The following is a 24,386-nucleotide window of genomic DNA, read 5'->3' on the forward strand; positions in this document are numbered from 1 at the left end:
TGTAAGATTTTACTTTTATAACTTTTAGATTCAAAGAGTTCTACCTTTTCAGGATTAAATTGGAGGATGAGTTACCTGATGTGTCCACCAAGACACAACCTAGCAACCTTCAGGCAGAAAAGACACAAGATATTCCCCAGTAAGCTATTTTTCTGTGGATTTTCTATATTATCTTTATAATGATGAAATATTTATGTTAAAAAAGAAAAGGTTGTCCTTCACCTCACCATCATTATTAGGCTACCAGAAATTATTGTAAATATCACTGCTTCAAATGCAGGAATGGACTATAGCTAGTCTTACAGTTACCCTGAATAACAGACCAACCAATACAATGGCATACAATCAAGTAATGCTGATTCTAGAGCAGTGGTCCCCAAACTTTTTCTTCAGAGGGCCAGCTCACTATGCCTGGCTCTAAGAAAGGGCCAGAGGCTCGGACTATGTCAGTAACCGTAAACAGTTTACTGCTGTGAACAACAGCAGTCTACCTTAGTTGAATATTAATCTATTACATTTAATCATCTATTGCAATCTAATACCATTGTTAGCTGGCATATCAATATAAAATGCAGTTCAACATGGAAAGCTCAAATGAAATAATACTGATAAAAATACTTTAGCGCTCCCAAAAGTATATTTTATTCAAAATGTGTCTCTTTGCATACACAGCTCAAGTTGAGGAGAAGTTATATCCTACAAATAATTTAAAGTTCTCAAACTATGAGAGTTTTATGAAGTGCTGGAAAAAAAAACATCTGAAATGACCACCATTTTAACTTTCACTCACCTGGTGAGAACTGTGAACCAAAACAAAGTTACACCAGTGGTGCACTCAACAGAAAGTGCTGCTTGTCTTGCTAGACAAGACTATGGCAGAAGAACAAGAACGAGTTATTCACCCGGCTATAGTGCTCAACTCTGGGGGCATAATAATCACCTCGAACTAGTTGGCACCGATTTGTTTCGTACCGCCAGTGACCTCGAAAAACAGCAATCTAATCTAAAAAATGGCTGGCCCTTTATCTTTTATTATGCAAGGGGTAACGGCCGCCGAGGTGTCCTGTTATACGGAATTAATGGACTCGGGCGAGGGGCAAAGAACTCCCTGACGCGCAGTGGAGGAGTTGCCTCCGCCCGAGTCCATTAATTCTGTATAACTGGACACACCTCGAAGGCCGTTATTCTGCTTATCACCCGGTTGCCACTGTAAAGCAAAGGAAACACGTCGTCCTACTATCATTGTTATAGTTACCATTCATAAGCATTGATATGGAACGGCGATTAAACTTTTTTTACCAGATCTACTTCATAGGTGTCCCGTTATTCAGAATTAAAAGCCACCCCGCCAGCCAATCAGAAAAGAGTAATTCTTCTCTCCGGGTGATAATCTTTTTTTAATGTGCATTATTATTTCATGCATACACTCATCCAATTCACAATTAAATTATTTTTAACTGTTTCAGCATTTCATTGAAAAGAGGAGTCTCCCCTGCACCAAGTCATGTGTCCATGAAGAGTGACCGCTCAATGGATCGATCCACCAGAAAACTTCCTGGGTGGAACTACACAAGACATGACCAGGTATGCTTGTGTGTATATGTATGCATGCTGCATTTATGATTTACAATATGGTTCATGTTGCATGATAGGGGCAAGAGAAGGATTTTTATATTGCGTTGCTTTTTACTGTTTTAGAGTCAAATTGAAAAGAGGAGCATCCCCTGCACCAAGTCATGTGTCCATGAAGAGTGACCGCTCAATGGATCCACCAGGAAACTTCCTGGGTGGGACTACACAACACATGACCAGGTACGCTTGTGTGTGTTTGTTTTTCGCTACACTTAATCACTCCAGTAAAAACATATCACACTAGTATTTTTTCATTCATATTGTGAAACCAGCAGACAAGCAAACCGAGTAACACAGTCAAGTTAAGTCGTGAAGGTATGATTTCATAATAATTATGGAAATATTCTCGTTCTGGAGATACACATAGTTTTTCTTAGAAATGTGTATTGTATAGCGCACACTTTGCATTTACTTTTTGTTGTCGTTTGCATGTAAGTAAGCACATATAAATTTATATATCAAGTATAACTCTTATATGACAAAGATTTAAAAGCATTTTTTTTATCATTATCATTTATCATTATTCATTTTTACTGTTCTATTGAAAATATATTTTGTACTTCCACATTGTCTTTTGGTCCCTCATAGTATTATTTGTTACATTTATAAATGTAATCTCAGAGAAATAGAAGTTAAAGGAGAATTCTGCTTATTTCTTCACATAGATCTCTGTTTCTCGAGTACAATTGGTACAAAAAAAAAAATGTGCAACCTAGCTCAAGTTCCTGTAGTCAACAGCTAGAGCAGGCAGGCAGCTACAGTGCTCAACTCTGGGGGCATAATAATCACCTCGAACTAGGTAGCACTGATTTGTTTAGTACCGACAGTACTCGGTGACCTCGAAAAACAGCAATCTATGTGAAAAATGGCTGGCCCTTTATATTTCATTTTATTATTTTATGCAGATACTCATCCAATTCACAATTAAATTATTTTTTACTGTTTCAGCATTACATTGAAAAGAGGAGTCTCCCCTGCACCTAGTCATGTGTCCATGAAGAGTGACCGCTCAATGGATCCACCAGGAAACTTCCTGGGGGGGACTACACAAGACATGACCAGGTACACTTGTATTTATGTATGTATGCTGCATTTATGATTTACATGACCATAGAGAACATCAACAGAATTATTTCTACCATTAGATCCCAGAAGGGGGAACTAAAGATTGAATTTAAAGTGTAAACCTATGCATGTCCTAATCAGTGTTGGGCAGTTACTAGTTCTTCCAAAAATTAACTATGTTACTCAGTTACAAATTATAAAATAAAAGTAACTAGTTACTTCAGAAAGTAACTATTACGTTACTTTCGAGTAAATATTTTAAATGCTCAAATGTGACCCCACTCCACCCCTCTTTAACGGAACTTAAAATACATGTGCATGTTCAATTATTTATGATAATTATTATGATCTGAATATTATAATGAAATGGGCACTTAATACAATACATTATTAAAGAAACCATATGTAAGATTGTGGACAAAACTGGTACTGCAATCACTTTCAAATTACTGTACAGCGGTGTATCCCCTCCCCTCCCCCCTGAATTGCCAACCTGGATGCTGAAACACTATTGACTTTGTGATTAGTAGATAAGTGGAGGGTGGCGCATCAGGCCAAAACACAACACAACATGACATAACACAACATCAGTTGAGGGCTGCAACTTCACTTTTTAAATGACAATATCCAGGCCGGACTGCTGTTGTCAGTGATATAAGTGTCTAGTGACATATCAGGGCCATTTTATGATTAATTGAAATACATTTCTTACATACGGTTCCTTTAACAGAAACCATGTACACAAATCTAAACTATTTTAATGTTTCTGTGGGGCAAAGTGAGACTAGCCTCCAATAAAATGTCATGTATGTAGCAGGAGCGTGCGGTCCATATGGGCAGGTGGGGCAGCGAACTACCTGAAGCATCCTCCACAAAAAATAGTTCCTCAGTAAATCATTGCTCCAAGTCTACTTTTAGTAATGTGATTGTCACATTAATTATCTATAGTTTCTGTAGGCTTTCCAACTATTTTTGGTCTATTGACATCAACTTTTGGATGATGGTGGCGATTCTCGTTGAGTTTAATGTGTCATGCAATGTTGGGGCAGGGCACCTCGGCGATCGCATTCCTCAATATATTTATCGCATAACCCTGGCGGCTTCAATAAGGATTGCAATCCGCGCTAAAAGATGCCTGTATGGTCGTAAGGTAGTCTGCCCCATTGTCATATTCTAGAACTGCTCAAATTATTCCACCAGTAGGCCTATCGTTTCACTTCAAGATGCAGAAATGGCGAGTAATGTTGCACCTGTTATACCGTGTTGAGTTTCTGTTAAAAAAAACAAAAAACAATTTGACAGGTTGAAATTAAAAGATACGTTAGCTAACCCTGGTGTCTTCCTTGGTTTGGTAGCTAGTGGATTTAATAGCATCTTTTTACAGACCAAAAACGAGAAGGCAACGGTGTTCAAAGGTATGGCATAGGCTACTGCATTCAGAATGAGATATCCTAGCCTAGTTCTACAGCAAGTGGTCAGACAATTATCCATAACACCCAACTGTGTTGAGTTGCAGTTATAAAACCCAACTACTTAAAAATATTAGATAGTTAGCAAGCCGGACAGAACACAAATAAATGTTTTGTTTACCCATAGCAACAACGTTGCTATGCTTCGCTGGTTTAACGTGATGGGCAGCCAGGGGCAGCCGTGGCCTACTGGTTAGCGCTTCGGACTTGTAACCGGAGGGTTGCCGGTTCGAACCCCGACCAGTAAGCACGGCTGAAGTGCCCTTGAGCAAGGCACCTAACCCCTCACTGCTCCCCGAGCGCCGCTGTTGTTGCAGGCAGCTCACTGCGCCGGGATTAGTGTGTGCTTCACCTCACTGTGTGTTCACTGTGTGCTGAGTGTGGTTCACTAATTCACGGATTGGGATAAATGCAGAGACCAAATTTCCCTCACGGGATCAAAAGAGTATTACTTATACTTATACTAGAACGGTGCAAACTTAACTGATGGGTTACTGATCTACAACTTTAATCCACTTACATTTCTGACTGTGACATGATTTAGGCTAAGCATACAGCAAAGTCCTGTAAAATATGTAATTTTAATGTAGCCCAAAATGATAGGCTATTAAAAAAAAGTCAGACAAGGCTTTCTGCCCTACCAAAATGTATGGTCACCGCACGCTACTGGTATGTAGCCTAGATATTATGTTTAGTGGATCAATACAAATAACACAATAGATGTTTTGGAACTATTTTGATACTGATACGTATTGCCCCTCAAGTACATTGGGCATCTTTTTATATTTTATGTTTTGCTGTACATCTGAAAATGAGATAACGTCTTTCTACATGGTAGGGCTACTCCTCCTCTGACCAGTATTTTGGCAACTTTGCCCTGAATGAGTCCGACTCAACCGTAGATAATGGCAGCATATCCTCCACTACATACCTGGCTTCCAGTTTGTTCAGTTCGGTCTGAGACAAAACGTGTGGTGGTTACAGCCAATCAGTATTGTAGCAGAAGCCATTGATCATGTGTGCTAATATAGCATGAAAAACAGTGTGTGAGAGCAGGAAAACGGTAGTAAAAACATTAGGCTGTGGACATTAGTAAAACAGTAGTAAAGCAGTAGTGGGCAGTCAGTACTCAAACATGGAGAGGGTGGAGAATACCTAAGACCAGTCGCTCCAGTGTCTTCATCACATGTGATGTTAGAGCGACAGGCCTGAAGTCATTAAGCTCACTGGGGTGTGGCTTCTTAGGGACGGGGGTGAGACATGATGTCTTCCACAGTGTTGGAACTTGTCCGAGACATAGACTCCAGTTGAAGATGTGCTTCAGTGGCTTCCCCAGTTCAGCAGCACAGGCCTTGAGTAGCCTTGGACACAGTCTGTCAGGCCCGGCTGCCTTACGAGGATGAAGATTTTTTAAAAGATAACTTACTTCGGAAGCTGTAATGATGGGGGGGATGAGGGGAGTCGAGGAGGAGGACGGGTGCTTCTGAGAGGGTTGTCGTGTGGCTAGAGACTGATGGCCGTTGGCCGAGGCCATTGTCGCCGCACTGCTCGTGGTCACCATGTGGGGGAGAGGTGCGATAGCCTGATCTGCAGTGATGGTGGAGGGGGGGAGGGAAGGGGGAGTGCATCTGGGGTCTGTGTGTCTGATGGCTGTTGACTGAAGTCGTTGTCACCTCATTGTTCGTGGTCGCCATGTGGGGGAGGGGTGCAATATCCAGTGATGGTGGGGCATAAAAAAAAATTCTTGGGTTCCGGTTTCCGACCGACCCTGTCAATTTATGTGCGACCCAAATTTATTTTATGAGCTTGGGGAAGAAATAACACTAAATAGTCTAGGCTACATTAAATAAATCCGCAAATAAAAGGCGAACTATAATTACATTAAATACCCCTTGCGTTATGAGCGTATTCTCTCTTTTACAAAGTAGCCTATGCACAGCTGTTCACGAAGACGATTGTTTTCGTCACTTACCAAGGCACTCGCAATTTTGTCCAAACACCGCAACTTTTTCGCAAATTTGACCAATCATTGTAGTTTCACCGTGAAATTTCACCTACCACAACACTCCCTAGCGCAGAATATTGAGCCAGATGGCACACTTACTTCTGCACCTTCTGCATATGACACCAAAGACTGCCCTAACGTGTTCGTTCCTCTGCAGTTTTGATGACAATAAATAGAAGGCTAACGTTAATGATCTGCTTACTTGCATCTCTCAACCTGGTGTTGCTAACCTACCTAGGCTATTAAAGTAAGTAAGGCCTACTTGGTTTACTGACATTTGAGTAGGCTATGCAACCCATTGCATAGCTGTCAACCCTCCCGTTTTTTCCGGGTTTCTCATGTATTTTAACTTTTTTCCCGCTGTCTTCCCGTTTTAATATTTTCCCGTAAAATATCCCGTATTTTAACAATCTCATAACTCTCGGCCCTGTCAGTCTCTGCTGTTGTCCTGTTGCTACCCCCTTGCCCTTCCAGCAAAACAGATGTTTTCAAAGCATCGTTTTGCTTGCTTGAAGGTGACAGTGAGACTATTTAAGATGACGGCGTGGTTGTCGTGAGAGCACGATTCAGTTGCGCCTGCATAGTGTACGACCGCACGCAGTGTGTATCGGCCTACCATCAGGCTACTCATCTACGTGTAGAGAAAGGATTTCCCCTGTTTGTAGCCTATATTCACTCCAATTTGGCCTACCATAACTTCCCAACTCTGCACTGTAGGCCTAGCAAATAAACTGCATGACAGGCTATTTATATTTTTCTCTAAAATAACCAAGTACATTTGTTCAACTTTATGAACAAGAATTACGCACTTTGAACGCACACATTTGTTTGCGCAGGATAGAGAATGACAGCACACAGGACATCGATTACTGAACTTTAGCCTTGTTAGGGCTGTATATAGTTGACCAAATTAATATAGGCTGTTGTTAGGCGTAAATAAAGTACTTTGTTGACTACATTATTAGCTGACCAATGCACGAGCTTGCAATTGCGAAACGGACTAATTCTGCAACCCTTCCAATGTTGACATTTTCCCTTATTTTGGGTGAGAAACCCGGAAAATCTCCCTTATGTTCCATGCTCAATGTTGACAGCTATGACCCATTGGCAAACGTTTACCTGGATATGTCCTTTTAGCTTATGTCATGTTTGCTAGCTTGTGGGCTTAGTTTGAGTAGTGCTACCAAAATCATAGAAATGAATAAAATCGCAAGACATTTACTTCTTCTATGATCCAAGAATGATTTCATTAGAGTTGTTTTTTTAACATTTATTTTAACTAATGACTTAGAAGACATTCCCAATTGCATCCACATATCGTAATGCACTATGCAAAAAGTGATTTACACTCGTAGCCGAACGCAGTGAGATGCAAGCCTTCCAATCCACTCAGAAATGTAATTAGGCTACTCTCACGTCCTTAAAGAGGCAGGCAGTCAATTAGACGTACACCACCAATGTAATGACATTAAACAGAAGTGTAGTCAAATAGTTTAAATCAATATGAAATTACTAGATACTTACTTGGCTATTAGTAATTATGCAGGCCACAGACTATGAATTATTAAAAAGATATGAACTTAATATGAATTACAAAATATATGAATGTATTGAAACATGTAAAGTCAAGTCAGTTTTATTTGTATAGCGCATTTAACGTGCACAGAGTGCAACCCAAAGCGCTCCACATATAGGCTAAGACATTGTCATTGACACATAGAATAGACTAAGAAAGACAATAGCGGACGGAGCGGCGTAGTCGCCAGCGTACCCGTGACACCAAGACATAGAACTACATTTAAGAAATAACAAACGCAAAAGATTTTTGATTTTTCATATGACATGATGCCATCTCTTTGGGTGACTGTCTTTTTTGGACAGTTCTACGAAAGGTTATACTGCTTTGTGAATTACCTCAGTCAAAGCATTTTCACAAATAAAGTAGGCCTACTTTGATTTTCTGTAATCCTTACTGTTTACCTTTGATTATGCTTTTTTAATAAGCATCAAGATGATCAGTGTGATTTTGGTCTTACTAACCTTAATTGCCCTAAATTAAAAAAAAAAAAAAATCGCAACTATTTTTGCAATTTTCACTTCCTCCCACAATTTGGGAGGTGGGGGTAGGGCGGGCACGCAAACAAGAGCAGTACTTGGAGCTGGTGCAGGGCAATCGAACCTGTTGTAAAAGTGGTTCAGCTGGTTCGCCCTGTCCAGGTCTCCCTCCACAGAGCTGCTGCTCTTCTTAAGGCCAGTGATGGATTTCATACAGTCCCACACCTCCTTCATGTTGTTTTCTTGCAACTTCTGTTCCATCTTCCTTCTGTAGTCCTCCTTAGCCTCTTTCAGCTTATTCTTGAGTTCCCCCTGTACTCGCCTCAGCTCTGCCATGTCCCCCTCCTTAAACGCAATCTTTTTCCTATTGAGAAGGGTCTTGACATTACTGGTTATCCAAGGCTTGTTATTTGGATAGCAGCATACAGTCCTTGTGGGAACAACAATGTCCATACAGAAGTTCTGATAGTCAGTAGGGCAATGTGTGACTTCCTCTAAGTCCTCTCCATTCAGTAGCACACTCCAGTCAGTGGACTCAAAGCAGTCTCTCAAAGCCTCATCCGCTTCTGGTGTCCACCTCCTGAAGGTGCGCGTGGCAACTGGTAGCCTCTGAACTTTTGGCTTGTACATTGGCTGAAGATGAATGAGGTTATGGTCCGACTTCCCCAGTGGGGGAAGGGGGTGGCACTGTAAGCATCCCTCACGTTTGCATACATGAGGTCTATTGTCCTGTTTTTCCTAGTTGGGCAGTCAACAAACTGGTAAAAGTTTGTGAGGGTGATGGGTGAGGGTGACAAGATGACAGATGCACATTTGCTGCTTGTCTCCCGACCTTAGCTGTGTTTCCAGCGATTGTGTTTCATGTTTAGATTGCAGATGCATTCTTTACAGTTAATAGGAGCCTCCTCACATTCCTCCTTGTTTCGGATTTATGCTAAAACACACAAGAGTGCATTAGGCTACCATTTAAATGGGCATCTTAAAAGCCTTTCCCTTTCGTTTCCATCTCGTAAGCTCCACTACAGTAAAAGCGCATTGTTGTTTATCTCTGCTCTTTTTCGCCTATTGCGCAAAAGCCTCGTTATATCAATTTCTTATTCTTACAACATAGCCACGCCACAACACCAATAGGCTACAGTAGCCTATATATAGCCTTGGCACAAGTAAGCACACGTTTAAGGTGAGGAAAATGCAGATTTCACTTACCAGATAAAGAAACCTCCAAATAGCCTACCGTACGTACTACAGCGACTTGAGTTATTTGCACAGTATGTTTACATCGGAATTGACGTCCATGGTGTTATGGATTCATTTGTCTCTGACGGAACATGCAGTTTCTCTCTGGAAGACCTTATCAGCTGAAGAGTAACCTTCTGCATAGTGCGCGACAACCCCAAACTCTCAGATGCATTACAACTTATTTCGGTAGGTCAGCACTTGTGCAGCGCAGGCTTTTCCCAAACTGGTGGTGCTTAAAATGCTATATAATACAACTGTGTTCAAAGCAGGATGAGGATAACCTAAGGTTGTATGTGTGTGTGAGCAGACAATAACTGCTTTGAAAATAGGCCATTTAACATTGTTTCACATTACATCCCATTGAACTCATTCCATGTAGCCTACAGAAGGATTGCAATAATAATGATAATAATAACTTATTACTATATTGCAGAATTCAGTGTCAGTGCACCACCATGCATACTACTACTACTACTAGTAGTAGTATTAGTAGTAGAAGGCAAGCAGTAGGCAGTGTACTGTACATATCTATCAAACCACCTAGATGGTAAGGGTGGCGCAAAACAAGGTCAGTGAGGCCTTCATGCATTGTAGAATGTTTTGGGGTCGGAAAAAGTTTGAGAACTCATGCACAAGGCTATTGATTTGAAGGCCCGTTGAAACTACAATAAATAGGTCTAAAAATTAGGTTTATTGTGTGACTGTTCAGTACTGTTATAGTACTATTGACATTGACATATTGACATTTTAAAAGCAGACTTAAAAGTAACTCAAAAGTTACTTTCTCTAGTAACTAATTACTTTTGATATACAGTAATTGGTAACGTAATTGAATTACTTTTGAAAGAAGTAACTAGTAACTGTAACTAATTACTAATTTTCAGTAACTTGCCCAACACTGTTTGTTATATTTATAAATATTAAAGTAGAAATCTGGCCAATTGTAACACATACCTCAGTTGTCGGTCAGAAAAAAACGTGAAACAAATCGGTGCTGTCGCCTGACGTGAGTTAGCCAGCTAAAGCAGCCAAAGTGCTTACAAGCTAGCTTATGGGGGCATGTTCTAAACATGTACCTGTACATGAGAGTACATGTTGTAAACTTGTACTGCCAAGCCGGCTAGCTTGCGTCAGATAGCACTGATTTTTTCCGACAGAATGACTCTCAACCTGCATAATTAAGATCATTTTTGCTAAAATTGTTGCATAGGACTGCTTTAAGTTAACAGTGCAATGTTTTATTATTATTATTATTATTATTATTAATAATGTGCATTATTATTTTATGCAGATACTCATTCATTTTCAAATTAAATTACTTTTTACTGTGTCAGCATTAAATTGAAAAGAGGAGTCTCCCCTGCACCTAGTTATGTGTCCATGAAGAGTGACCGCTTAATGGATCCACCAGGAAACTTCCTGGGTGGGACTACACAAAACAGGTACACTTTTTCTACATATGCTATGAAACTTGTACTGTAACACTTATCTGGCATGGCCAGAACATTTAAAAGCTCATGCTACACATGGTATGTATATGCTACATTTATGATTTAGATTACCATGGAGAAAATTTTTCTACCATCAGATCCCAGTAGGGGGAACTTACGATTGAGTGTTAAGTGTAGATCTATATATATATATATATATATAGATAAATAATAATTGATAACATTACTGATTATTATTTTACAGTGATATGTTAAGGACCTTGTTAACAGAGGACCACTTCAGATGCTCCATGTGTACAGACGTACTGAAGGACCCCGTCTCCATCCCCTGTGGACACAGCTACTGCAGGCAGTGCATCACCTCACACTGGGCCCTGCCTAACCATGCAGGACTCTACGCCTGCCCCCAGTGCGCACAGACATACAGCTCCTGTCCTGCACTTTACACAAACTCAGCTTTAGCAGTGGTGGTCCAGAAGCTCCAGCACTTCAGTCCTGTTCCTCCTGATCAGCACTACGCTGGTCCTGGAGATGTGGCCTGTGATTTCTGCACTGGGAGGAAACTCAGAGCTGTGAAATCCTGTCTGACCTGCTCTGCCTCCTATTGTGAGCCTCACATCAGGCATCACTACACAGTTCCAGCACTGAAGAAACACACAATGGTGGAGCCTGAACACCAGGTGGAAAAACCCAAGGAGCAGTGTGATATTAAGACTGAGGATTTTAAATCAGTGAGACAAAATATATATTGTTTAACATTAGTTAATTTACAGTGTTTCCCACAGAATTGGATTCAATTTGTGGCGGTAGCTGACTTGGATAACGGGTGGGGGGTGGGGGGCGGAGTGTATAGGTCTAATTGAGTGCCTGTCACTGCTGATGTGTGGATGCAATTCATAACGTTTTCTACATAGTTAAAATAAAGGTTCGTACTTCTCCTTGGGACAAGCACTTTTGAATTTTGATAAACACTTTTCCATTTACATCGGGATTTTGCAAACATTCAGTGTCAGAGTCAATAAAATGAGCCCGTCAATGAAATTGACAAGCAGCTGTAAGTAGGCTAAGCATGCTAAATTCGACATCCAAACAGTATTCTAACGTTAGCTTTGAGATACTGCTTGATTGCATAACTTAACTTAGTTTAGTCTCTTCAATGTAGCCTACTATGTTGTGATAAGATCTTAGCAGAGTTAACTTCAATGCAGCAGTTTTGAACAAATTTGCGCAGCATGGTCACGATGCTAAGCGGATTTAATAGCAATTTAGCCAGACGTCTTCTATGCAATGCTTCTATGTGGCAACAACAATCCTTCAACAATCGTGAATATTTTGTTAAATGCACATTCAGAGGAGGGGCAGGGGGCTACGAGAGAGAGCGGGGCGGGGTAAGGAAAGGCTGCATGCTTAAAAAGCGCAGCTCAATGGCAATGCAAGGATTTGATCTTATATTTAATTTAAAATTAAATTAAATTAAATTAAATTAAACATAGAATATTTATGTGTGGCGGCCGATTTTTATTTCGAGGCGCCCCGCCACAGATTAGTCAATGTATGGGAAACACTGATTTAAAAACAAATGTCTGAATGAACAGTTTTTTTTTTTTTTCATCTATAGCCAATCCCAGTACTGCAGAGTGAAGAGGAGCAAATGATCTGCTCACAGCACAACAAAAAAAGAGAGTATTTCTGCAAGACGGACACAATTTTCATCTGCAGTCTGTGCACAACAGAGGCACACAGTGGTCATGACATCAAAACTGAAGATATGAGTCAGGTATGAAGTCATGTGAAATGTGTGTATCCTTCAGAAAGGTTTTAAAATTATTTACGCTTAAGAGGGGAATTGTTTCTTTTTTCTTTAAGGCAAATGTAGAGATATGTGAAAATCAAAAGATAGACATGCCTGATGATGACAAAAAGGCAGACAATTATAAAATTAAGATACAAACTATAATATTGGAGGACACAAACTTGATGGTCAAGAATGCTACCCTAGAGGCATGCGAGTCAGAGTTAAGAAGAATGAATGCTGAACTGGAGACAACGAACGCAAAATTGATAGCCAAGAATGCTATCCTAGAGGCACGTGAGTCAAGATTAATTGGAATGTATGCTGAACTGGAGACAAATAACTCAAACTTGATGGTCAAGAACTTTACCATAGAGGCATGCGAGTCAGAGTTAAGAAGAATGAATGCTGAACTGGAGACAAAGAAATCTGAACTAAAAGAAGAGCTTTCTAGGCTGGAGACAAAGAACTCAAGACTACAAGAAGAGTACAATACAAAGGAAACAGAGAACTCTGAGTTAATAGAAGAGAACGGTGAACTAGATATGAAGAATTCAAAGTTAACTAAGAAAAATATTAAACTGGAGAAAAAATATTTGAAGCTAAGAGAAGAAAACATGGAACTGAAGACAGAGCATGCCCAGCTAGAACAAAATGTTGATCAACTGAAAAATCAGAATGCTGAGCTACAAGAACAGAACACAGAGCTGCAAGCTCAAAATCTACAGCTTCAAAAAGACACCAATGAACAAAAGGAGGAGATAGACTCTGTGCTGGACATAAACACTATGTTGGAGAAAAACATCCTTGGTCCATTCCAGGGATCTGCTCTTCCAGGTAAGTTTCATTATGGGCATGTTTATATCTGAGCAGATTTCCCAAGAAAGGAACTAACTTCTTATTAGGTCCATGGGTGTCCCTTTTTAGCTGTGCATTTCTGCTGTCATTATACATAACTATCGGACCTCTGAATGTTGGGAAGGCCCATTAAAAGAAAGTGAAACTTTCTGCAGCATACTGAAGAGCCATTTAATAATGGAACATATTGGGCCCTATTATCGTGGTCTAAAATGCATGGTCACTAGTCAAAGGCTTATTTAAATTTAGTAGGCTGTCCAGTCCACATTTAGGGCCCTACCATGACAGTCTAAAGGCATCGTCACTAGTCAAAAGCTTATTAAAATTTAGTAGGATGGCCAGTCCACATTGGGAGTGTTTTTGTTATCAAACGTCAAGCACATGGCGCAAAAAGGTGTTCCTAGGTTTCTTAATCAGTCATGTTTGGGGCGTAACATCATTAAACCAATGAGAATGACATCTGTCATTCCCTTTAACGGCGCAAAGCGTAACGTCTAAGAATGCATCGGTATCTTGACAGTCAACGGCGCATTTGAAGGAGTCTGCTTGCGAGACCTTATGGAACAGTCATTCCACTAAATTTTTTTTTTTTTTGCTTTACTAAAACCTAGCATACCCTTTACCATTTGCACTCATCTATTACTTTAACTCATTGGCAAAGTGAAACTAACTTCACCTTGGTGTCAGTCAACGACTTTCACTAGGCCTATTGACTGGCAATGGGTTACCATCGAAAATATAGGCTGGAAAAAGCAACACTTAACCCTAATATTTTTCGAATGACTGAATAAAACAATGTTTATCCCACAGAGGAGTTGCTTATATCTCGTGATAGTGCGTCTTCAGCTGTGCTCTCGCCTAATCACTTTTAACCGTCATTACCAATTTGCAAATGCATTGTGAGATGTATTTCGTAATATCTTTATCTGAATTATGTTTCCCATTGTAACCTAATCGTGTAATTTCTAATGTTTTGCATAGATGTGTGCTGGTATGCGTTCATGGAGCGTAGAAGGATGGTGCGTTGTGCACCCGCCAATATGACTGTTGACAATGCACTCTTAAAATAACATATAAACACCTCGCCATAGACTTCTGACCAGGTTTCTCTTGGTCAGTAGCGTAATGCGTTTTAGGTGGTGTACAGTAGCGATTTTTAGAGAATGCGCTAGGCCACTCCCTAGGTTGTTAATGGCCACACTCCTGGGCGCATTGTTTAAAAAATAAACGTGCAAAATATGAAAATAAACTTTGCGCCGGGTGGAAAAAGAGTTATACGCCATGCGCCAGGGTGCAAGATAGGGCCCTTAGGGCTGTATTTTGCACTCTCAAACTCATTTTCCACCCGTGCAAAGTTTAATTCTGTATTTTGCACGTTTATTTTTCAAACAATGCGCCCAGGGGTGTGCCAATTAACAACCTAGGGAGGGGCCTGGCACATTGTCTAAAAATCGCTATTGTACACCTGGTCAGAAGTCTATGGCGAGTTGTTTATATGTTACTTTAAGAGCGCATTGTCAACAGTCATATTGGCAGGTGCACCTTCTATCATTCATGAACGCACACCAGTGCACGTCCATGCAAAACATTACAAATTGCACGATTACAATGGGAAACATAATTAGAATAAAGATATTACGAAATACTGTACATCTCATGATGAGTAGTTATTCACCATCATTTGCAAATTGGTAATGACGGTTAAAAGTGATATGGGGAGAGGTGAGAGACACGTATGGAGCACAGCTGAAGACGCACTGTCACGAGATATAAGCAACTCCTCTGCAGGATAAATGTTGTTTTATTCAGTCATTTGAGCAATATTAGGGTAAGTGTTGCTTTTTCCAGCCTATGTTTTCGATGGTAACCCATTGTCAGTCAATAGTGAAAGTAACTGCATATATAATAATAATAATAATAAAATGTATTTATATAGCACTTTTCAAGCACAAAGCACAAAGTGCTCTACAGACAAACAAACAAACAAAACAAAGCAAAAAACAAAACAATAGTAATGATAACAACAATAATAATAATAATAGTAAAAATAATAATAATAATAAAAATGATAAAATAGTAAACTACCAAACTAAAAAACACAAACTTAACTAGATATATATAAAAAAGAAAATAGAAAAGGTATACAGTAAAGTACCCAAGACAAGATAAACAAACAGAAATAATAATAATGATAATAAATTAGCAGAGACATGAGTGGAATCATTCACTATTTAAGGAAAGCAATTTTATATAAGTGGGTCTTTAGACTAGATTTGAAAACAGCCACAGATGGTGCAGATTTGATGTTATAAGGGAGGCTGTTCCAAAGCTTGGGTGCTCTAACTGCAAATGATCGGTCACCCCTAGTTGACAGTTTACTTTCTGGAACAACTAAAAGTCCCAGGCTGGAGGATCTGAGGGGCCGAGCTGGACAGTAGGGGGTTAATAAATCTGTTAAATAGTCAGGTGCCAAACCATGTAATGCTTTATAGGTAATAAGGAGGATTTTAAAATCAATCCTAAAACTCACTGGCAACCAGTGAAGATTGGCCAGAACTGGGGTGATGTGTTCCCTAAATTTAGACTTTGTCAAAAGTCTGGCTGCTGAATTCTGAACAGTTTGTAAACGAGAGATGGAATGACGATTTAAACAGGTGAATAAGGCGTTGCAGTAATCAAGTCTAGATGAGACAAATGCATGTATAATTCTCTCTGTGTCCTTTAAAGAAAGCATTGATCTGATTTTGGAAATGTTTCTCAGTTGATAATAACAGGACTGCACAAGGAGTTTTACATGTTGGTCAAATTTTAAATCTGTATCAAATAAAACCCCTAAGTTTATAGAAGTAGTCTTGTTATTTGAGGCTAAATTTCCAAGAAAAGTCTTAGCTTGATTATAGACTTTGTCAGGGCCAATGAAAAGGACTTCTGTTTTGTCAGAGTTAAGCTGTAGGAAATTCTGAGACATCCAGTCTTTCACATCAGCTATGCAATCCTGCAGTACAGTTAGCTTGTTAAGCATGTTTGGTTTGACTGAGAGGTACAGCTGTGTGTCATCAGCATAGCAGTGAAATGATATGTTATGGCGGCGAATTATGTGGCCTAGAGGTAACATATACAGGGAAAACAATATTGGTCCTAAAATTGAACCTTGGGGAACACCGCAAGTAATAGCTGAGGTAGAGGAAGTACAATTACCTATTGAAACAAAAAATGTCCTGTTGGACAAATAGGATATGAACCAGTCCAAAGCAGGACCAGTTATGCCAACCCATTCTCTTAGTCTTCTAATTAAAATAGCATGATCAATGGTATCAAAAGCAGCGGTGAGATCCAGCAGCACCAAAACAGAGTGCTCACCAGAATCAGCTGCCATTAGTAGATCATTGGTTACCCTGATAAGAGCAGTTTCAGTGCTATGCATAGGACGAAAACCTGACTGAAATTTCTCCAGGATGCTATTGCCCTTTAACACTTCAGAAAGTTGCATCAAGACCACCTTTTCCAGAATTTTGGAGATAAAGGGCAATTTAGAGATTGGACGAAAGTTTTTTAGAATGGAAGGATCAAGGCCAGGTTTTTTTAGGAGGGGCTGGACACTGGCTGTCTTGAAAAGGTCAGGGACACACCCTGAGGAAAGAGAATTATTTAAGATTGATAGCAGACTAGGGCCTATAGCACTAAACACTTTTTTGAATAGAGTGGCTGGTAAAATGTCTAAAGGACTAGATGAAGGATTCATTGCTGCAACAATGTCAGTGAGAGTCTGTATAGAGATAGGTCTAAAACAACTCAGGTTATTAGGGCAAGAAGGGGGGCATGAAACATTAGCAAGAGATATCGGAGATGGGATATTTGACCTAATATTAGCAATCTTATCAATAAAAAATGATAAAAACTTTTCACACTCATCAGCAGAGGATGCCAATACAGTGGCGGGAGTAGGATTCAGGAGGCGATCAATAGTATTGAACAGGAATCTAGAATTGTTTCGATTGTTAGCAATAAGGTTTGAAAAATACTGTGATCTGGCATCTTTGACTGCTTTGTTAAAGGAGGAAGTTAGTTCAGTTATAACTGTCTTGTCGTTGACTGACACCTTGGTGAAGTTAGTTTCACTTTGCCAATGAGTTCAAATAATAGACGAGTGCTAATGCGTGAAGGCTATGCTAGGTTTTAGTAAAGCATGGTTTAGGAATGACTATTCCATACGGTCTCGCAAGCAGCCTCCTTCAAATGCGCCGTTGAATGCCAAAATACCAATGCATGTACTTGACATATCGCGCTTTGCGCCGTTAAAGGTTTAAATTATGTTACGCCCCAAACACACCCATATGACTGATTAAAAAACCTAGGAACACCTTGTTGCGCCATGCGCTCCACGTTTGATAACGAAACCCCTCCCAATGTGAATTGGACATCCTACTAAATTTGAATAAACTTTTGACGAGTGACGTTGCACTTTAGAATGTATAGGGCCCTTAGAGTGTTTTCATTTATTAATTAGTCATGGGTGCATTTAAACCAATAAGAATGACATCTGTCATTCCCTTTAACAAGAAGCAACACAACTTCAACAGCGCTAATATTAACAATGAAATATGTCCTGAACATGAGCCAATGCCAAAGTATGCATCGGCGTCTAAAATGCAATTTTTCAAAGGGGGAGGGTAACTTTAACAGTCGATAACACTAATTTAGCGTTGACTCAGGAAGGGTTATCATTAGGGATGGGCATGATTAAGCAATGATTTATCATTAAGAATTTCGCTGATCACGTTAATTTGTTAACGATTAAACTAATGCAGGTTGTGTTGCGTAGTGTGAGTCTTGAAGCAAGGAAATTAATTTCACTGTGTGGCAGCAATTAAAAATGTTACCACCCGGGGGCACCCGTGCCCTATTTACTTTGTATGCGTCACTTAATATTAATTTCTATACAAACCAAGACAGCGGATTCCTAAAGAAACACAAGCACCCACCCCATAAGTGTATCTAAATTAGCTATGTACAAAAAATGACATTGTACAGTGAAGAGCTGTCAGTGTTGTAGTCCTCTGCAATGTCTGCAAGGAATTTGCATATCACCGGAGTTTGTCAAGTCTAAAGTCGCACATCAATGCAAAGAAATAGTGTTGACATTGAGGGGAGTGTTCATTTATTTTCATTGTGTCCCCTAGGTTATATCTGTGACCTGAAATGCCTTGTATGTGAAAAAAAACTTCTTCCCGAAGCACTTTTGAATTTATTTCCTCAGCATATTAGCTCATATCATAGATTATTATGGCCATTATTTGAACAGTGAAAATAATAATAAGAGTTTTTAAACTTTAATGTCACTAATGCTGATTATTCAATGATTCATTTGAATTGAAATATTTAAAATTACATTACATTACATTTGGCTGACGCATTTTTAGCCAAAGCGACTTACAACATGGTAAACAGTTTAACTTTTAGAGCAGTTCTCAACAATTTTAGGACAATTAAAAAACATTAGAGTACAGTAAGAATAAGTGCATCAGTGAGTGCTGTTTTTAATAGTTACTTGTCAGTTTAAGACGGCTGGTGAGTGCTAATACTTTCACAGAGTGAAAATACTTTCACAGCAAAAATGATATATGCGATTAATTTAGATTAATTCATCACAGAGTATGTAATTAATTTGATTAATTTTTTTAATCAATTGACATCCCTATTAAAAAGTGTTTCAACTGTCCCGGCTCTCCTCTGCTAACAACAACTATCCACATGCAATATCTATACTTATTACACGGCTCTTCAGAGTGCTGCAGAAATTTCCATTTACATGAATGGGCCTCCCCAACGTTTGGAGGTCTGTTAAATCTATATAATTACCGCTGCGAAGTATATAATGACCGCTGTCAATTACACTTTTGATTCAGGTCTTTCATATCATTCCGCAAGAAGTCTGTTCTCTTATTGCAAAGGAATTTCATTGAAAGTGAAAGTCAGTTAAGTCGTTGCCACGCATCACCTGAAACTGTCAAGTTCTATCTATGTGGCGATTTATTTTGTCCGTGGAAGCCACAAAATTGTAGCAAAATCATTTTTAAAGACCTATTGTGTTAAGTTTCTTTTCTCGTTTTGGGAAGTAACTGTATAATAAGCGGGCTGCGCGTCAGGGTTCTGTTCGCCCTTTCGGGACTTATTTTCCGATAATTACCGGTGGACAATACACTTTAGTCCTATAAAGGCTAAAGTTACCTTTAGTTTTGTTCTAGCATACCGTTCACGTATGGCTTTAAACAGCTGTAGTGCTAGCCTAACGTTTTGACAAGCACATCAATTTTGTCCATCTGAAATAACTCCTCAAGCTTTGCTGCCTCCATCCTTTCCGTTTTTGTTGTTTTAAAAACGTTTTATATCCATGATGAGTCTTGAGTTGGTGAATTAGTTTAACATTGTGCGCTGATAACCAGCAACCATAGATAGTAAAAGAAAACAAGTAGCCTAGCCTACAATTTATTTTGTTGAGTGCATGCGTTATCCTCTCTCCAGCTCAAACAAAAGGTGCGCGCGTGCATATAGTTCTGCATTAGGTTGATTTTGTTTACACACTTTACTTTACAGAAAATGAAAATAGCCTACTGTCATGCAGTTAATGGGATACTGTGCAGAGTTGGAAAGTTATGGTAGGCCAATTGACCTTTCGCGAAGTCCCGCCCCCCCTTAGTTACTGTTGCTAAGTCCGACAGTTCAGACCGGAGTTGACTAGAACTTCAATAGTAGCTGTAAGCTTGTCTGTAAAAGTTACAACCCAAGAGGCTCTTTTACAGAGCCACGGACATGATTTCATTTAGATTCCGTTGAACAACTCCAGTATACCATGGAGACTAGGGGTGTAACGGTACACAGAAGTGACGGTTCGGTTCATACCTCGGTTCGGACATCACGGTTCGGTACGAGTTCGGTACAATGGAGGGAAAAGCAAAACAAAAATGCAGAAAGCATTTTTTTTTGTACATGTCTCAGGCTGTACCACCTAGTGTCATACAGTCTCTTCCCTGAGCTATCTGCAACAGCCTGAAGTGTGTAAGATGTAGGCTAAACAGTACAATAAGTGCCCAGACTCAATCTGTAACTTGTAAACAAAATAAGACAATCAGCTATAAAACTGAAAATAGGCCTACAGCATCTCTTATTTCTGAAAGTGCAAATTACATAGAAAATGATTTTTAAAAATCCACTTAAGCAAGACCTTCAACATCTGTATTTAGTTGTATATGGAAGGGTCTACAATTTGCCTCAATATTTTTCATTGTGTGTAAAGTAATAATCTAGCCTACTAACTGTGAAAATATCACACTATTTTGCCTTTTTTTAAAAAACGAAATTGCTCCTTTCATTTCATAAACAGACTACAACTAGAAGTCACGTGACTTTGCCCTTTGACGTTAACTCACCGTAGCATGGTTTGTTTATTAGCCTGGTTAGCGTTGTCACTTTATTTTACTGTCTGCACTTACACTACCAGCTCCTCATGTGAGAAGTTACAAGTTACCCCAACATAAAGGTAATTACCACGCGATTTACATAGCTTTCTGTCATTACGAAATCATTTAATTTAAGCCATAGGTTTTGGCCCTATTTGTATGTGTATCCAACTTTGAAGCGCACGGGAAGTTTATTTCCCCTCGTTTCAGTGATTGGTAGCCTACATCATCTGGGTGATGGCTTCGAATATGTGTAGCATTTTTTCCACTCACATACCCAATGCTGAACAACGCCGACACACAATTTCATCTTATCCACCACTCTTCCGCCTGTACTAACGTTACTGTAACTGAAGTTCTCAAACTTGCGATCTTAAAGAGACCAGCGGATCCTCTAACTCTTGTAGGTCTAATCTTAGTGCTGCTAATGACTGACGGACTCGACCGACGACCTGACAAAAAAAAACATAGGCGCCAATCAGAGCTTCAGAGCTAAGGCTAGGCTACAGATTAGCGTTAGGTGTCGCTAAAGAACTCCCGTAACTCTCGCTACTTAACAGTAATTGCTCATGACATTAATTAATCCGCACACGAGTTTTATGTATTTTTTTACAGTGTATTCTCCGTGTAAATTCATGCACCGAACCGTGACGCCCGTACCGTTTCGGTTCAATACGAATACATGAACCGTTACACCCCTAATGGAGACACATGTATAAAAATTAATATCTAGGTTTGTTGGGTGACAAACTTAGACGGGGGGGGGGGGGGGTAGGGGTGAGTGGGACTCACTGATATTAATAGCAAGCTGTGCTAGATAGACTTGCATGCATTACAAGGGCACCAGGTCATATCATGTAAGGAACATGGTACTGCAAATAAACGGAAACATAGTCTACATTGCAGAGCGACTTCAACTTTTAATTTTTGGTGAATAAATGTTACACTACTGTGCACAGCCCCATGCTTTTCTGACCAGGCGATGTTAGCATGTTAGCAGCAGTTAGTTAACTATGCTAACCTTAGTTGTCTAGTCTACGAGTCTCCTCTAAGTGATAATCATATTATACACAATGCTGCCAGTGCAGTACTGTTTGGCTTAATCCATAGATGTGGTGGAGCACTGTTTCATTGTGGTTTGCTAAGGATTAACCCTTTGCTTAGAGCTGGGAGGAGAGAATTTAATCTAATTTAACATAATTAGAAGTGTTCTTAAGGTTAGGGGTGTGAGGATTTACATGGGCAACTAGTATGCTAGCTCAGTTCGCCTCCGTTACATTATCATGAACTCATGATCATAATGAATAATTATGGAAAGTATTTTTAACCCATGGCCTCCCTCCCATACCCAAATACACCAGCACAAATGGTATCTATTTACAAATACAGTATACTTATGAAATATTATTCTGTATGTTCTTCTCATCCTCCAGCTAATGTTATTCTGGATCCTGATACAGCTCACAGTCAGCTGACCCTCTCTAATGATGGCAAAAGTTTTAAACTGGGAATAACAGGCCCAGTGACCATCCCTGATAATCCACGAAGATTTGATTATTGGTTCTTTGTGTTGGGGAAAGAGGGTTTCAGCTCTGGACGACACTTCTGGCAGGTGGTGGTGAATACATCTTGTATTATAGGAGTCACCAAAGATTCGGCTAAGAGAAAAGGAGATTTCCAATTTTGTCCTGAGTTAGGGTATTGGCTTCTGCGTTGCAAACAACTTGAGTCTGAATTCTTTGCATGGACTTACCCTTTAACCACTTGTAGTGTCCGTTCAGGACTATTGAATGTGTGTCTGGACGTGGGGGAAAGATGGGTCTCATTTCACAATGCAAACTGGGAACACATATACACTTTCAGAAAGATGGATTTTAGTAAAGGGGAAAAGATATATCCAGTTTTCTATAACATGGATATAAATGAAAACCTCTTGATTAAATCAGTGCCATACATTGAAATGGAATTCAATGAAGAAAGCGAGTAAGATCACATATGTTTTGTTTGACTTCTAAGCCATCTAAAAGCCACAAGCCATTTAATATAATTGTATAACTACTACTAACTGCCTAATTACTTCACTATCTATAACTACTTCATAACTGCATAAACAAAGTAGTTTGGTAAAAATGTTGTAAACAGTCAAAATGATCCACTGTGGCAGTTATTGTGTTAAAGATTACTCTGCTTAACATTACTATTTGTTACAGTATTTTTTTTTGTAAATCACTGTGTAGAGGAGATAAAATATACGATAACACTTAAGGTACTTGAAGGTATCTACATAGTGACATGACACTGTCCTAACCCTAACACTAACCCCTAACTTGTCATGACAAAAAACAAATATCCCTAACTTGTCATGACACTTATAACGTTTATAATGTTATATAATGACATTTATAATATTTGACACGTCTGACATGACACATTCATGACAGTGTCATGTCACTCTTATGTAGATACCTTCAAGTAAAGTGTAACCAAATATACTTTGTTCTCTAACGTGATGCTTTGTGTTGTTGCATATTTTTACATTTATAATTTCTTTTATGTGTAAATAATTTGCAAAACAGCAAATTTTGATAGAATATATTATTATTATTTTTTTTTCTTTTCTTCTTTATTGTGGACAAACCGCATGTGCAATCAGCTCCATTTGTACAACTACCCGTTCAACTTGTCATTGTCCATCATATCTTCAGTAAACCACAATAACTCTACTCCTGTTTGGGGCTTATGTCTGACCTACACACACCATTACGTCTGTCACAACCATATCATTAGCGCAAGATCCACAAACTCCACAACAGATTTTACAGTGACAGTTCCTATAAGTTTGTGTGTTTGGCAACTTGATATAGCTAGGGGCAGACCAGACCAAAACTGTGTTCATTCTCCATGTACAGTATGTTGAATTTCCATTAGTTGCCGCTGTTATGGATCTAGGTCCAGACACACACACACACACACACACACACACAGGTCCAGCCCTGTATACAACCCCCATTTTTTAAGTCCAGATGTTGAATCACACTAGGTATAGAACATGGATTTTTTGAATGAATGATACAGAGGTGGCTACTGTAAGTTAGCAAGGGAAGCTCTGCCACCTCTAAAATGAAAACAATGAGTTTGGAAGTACTGAAGGACTCTGCATCTCCTGTGGACACAGTTACTGCAGGCAGTGCATCACCGCAGGCAGTGCATCACCTCATGCACCCCATGCCGGACACTCACCACACTATGCCTGTCCCTAGTGCTAAGAGACACACAGCTCCTTTCTTGCACTTTGCACAAATAGTCCATGAGCCACAGGCCCAAAAAGGGGCGTGTCACTACCACTTGGGGGGGCAAATTCTC

General features: G+C 39.5%; 2 protein-coding genes across 2 annotated transcripts in view; one reads left to right on the forward strand and one right to left on the reverse strand.

The window, feature by feature from the left end:
• Positions 1–24,386, reverse strand: part of LOC143106812 (transmembrane protein 132C) — a 239,101-nt gene that overhangs the window by 137,273 nt on the left and 77,442 nt on the right. The window lies entirely within an intron of this gene.
• On the forward strand, positions 1,545–23,697 carry LOC143106698 (uncharacterized). The gene is made up of 8 exons (XM_076271120.1): positions 1,545–1,584; positions 1,699–1,812; positions 2,581–2,694; positions 10,800–10,907; positions 11,161–11,647; positions 12,535–12,693; positions 12,783–13,545; positions 22,457–23,697. The coding sequence occupies exons 1-8, from the start codon at positions 1,577–1,579 to the stop codon at positions 23,008–23,010; spliced, it is 2,307 nt and encodes a 768-aa protein (XP_076127235.1). The 5' UTR covers positions 1,545–1,576; the 3' UTR covers positions 23,011–23,697.

The sequence above is a fragment of the Alosa pseudoharengus genome, unplaced genomic scaffold (assembly GCF_046254945.1).
Source record: "Alosa pseudoharengus isolate Yale_2024_CS ecotype anadromous, Long Island Sound unplaced genomic scaffold, YU_APseudo_1.1 YU_APseudo_1.1_scf_6, whole genome shotgun sequence".
In the NCBI taxonomy this organism is placed as follows: domain Eukaryota; kingdom Metazoa; phylum Chordata; class Actinopteri; order Clupeiformes; family Clupeidae; genus Alosa; species Alosa pseudoharengus.

Coding starts and splice junctions, on each gene's coding strand:
- LOC143106698 (XM_076271120.1), top strand. Junction 10,908..11,160: donor GGTGGGACTACACAAAACAG/GTACACTTTTTC, acceptor ATTATTTTACAG/TGATATGTTAAGGACCTTGT. Junction 12,694..12,782: donor AAACTGAAGATATGAGTCAG/GTATGAAGTCAT, acceptor TTTTTCTTTAAG/GCAAATGTAGAGATATGTGA.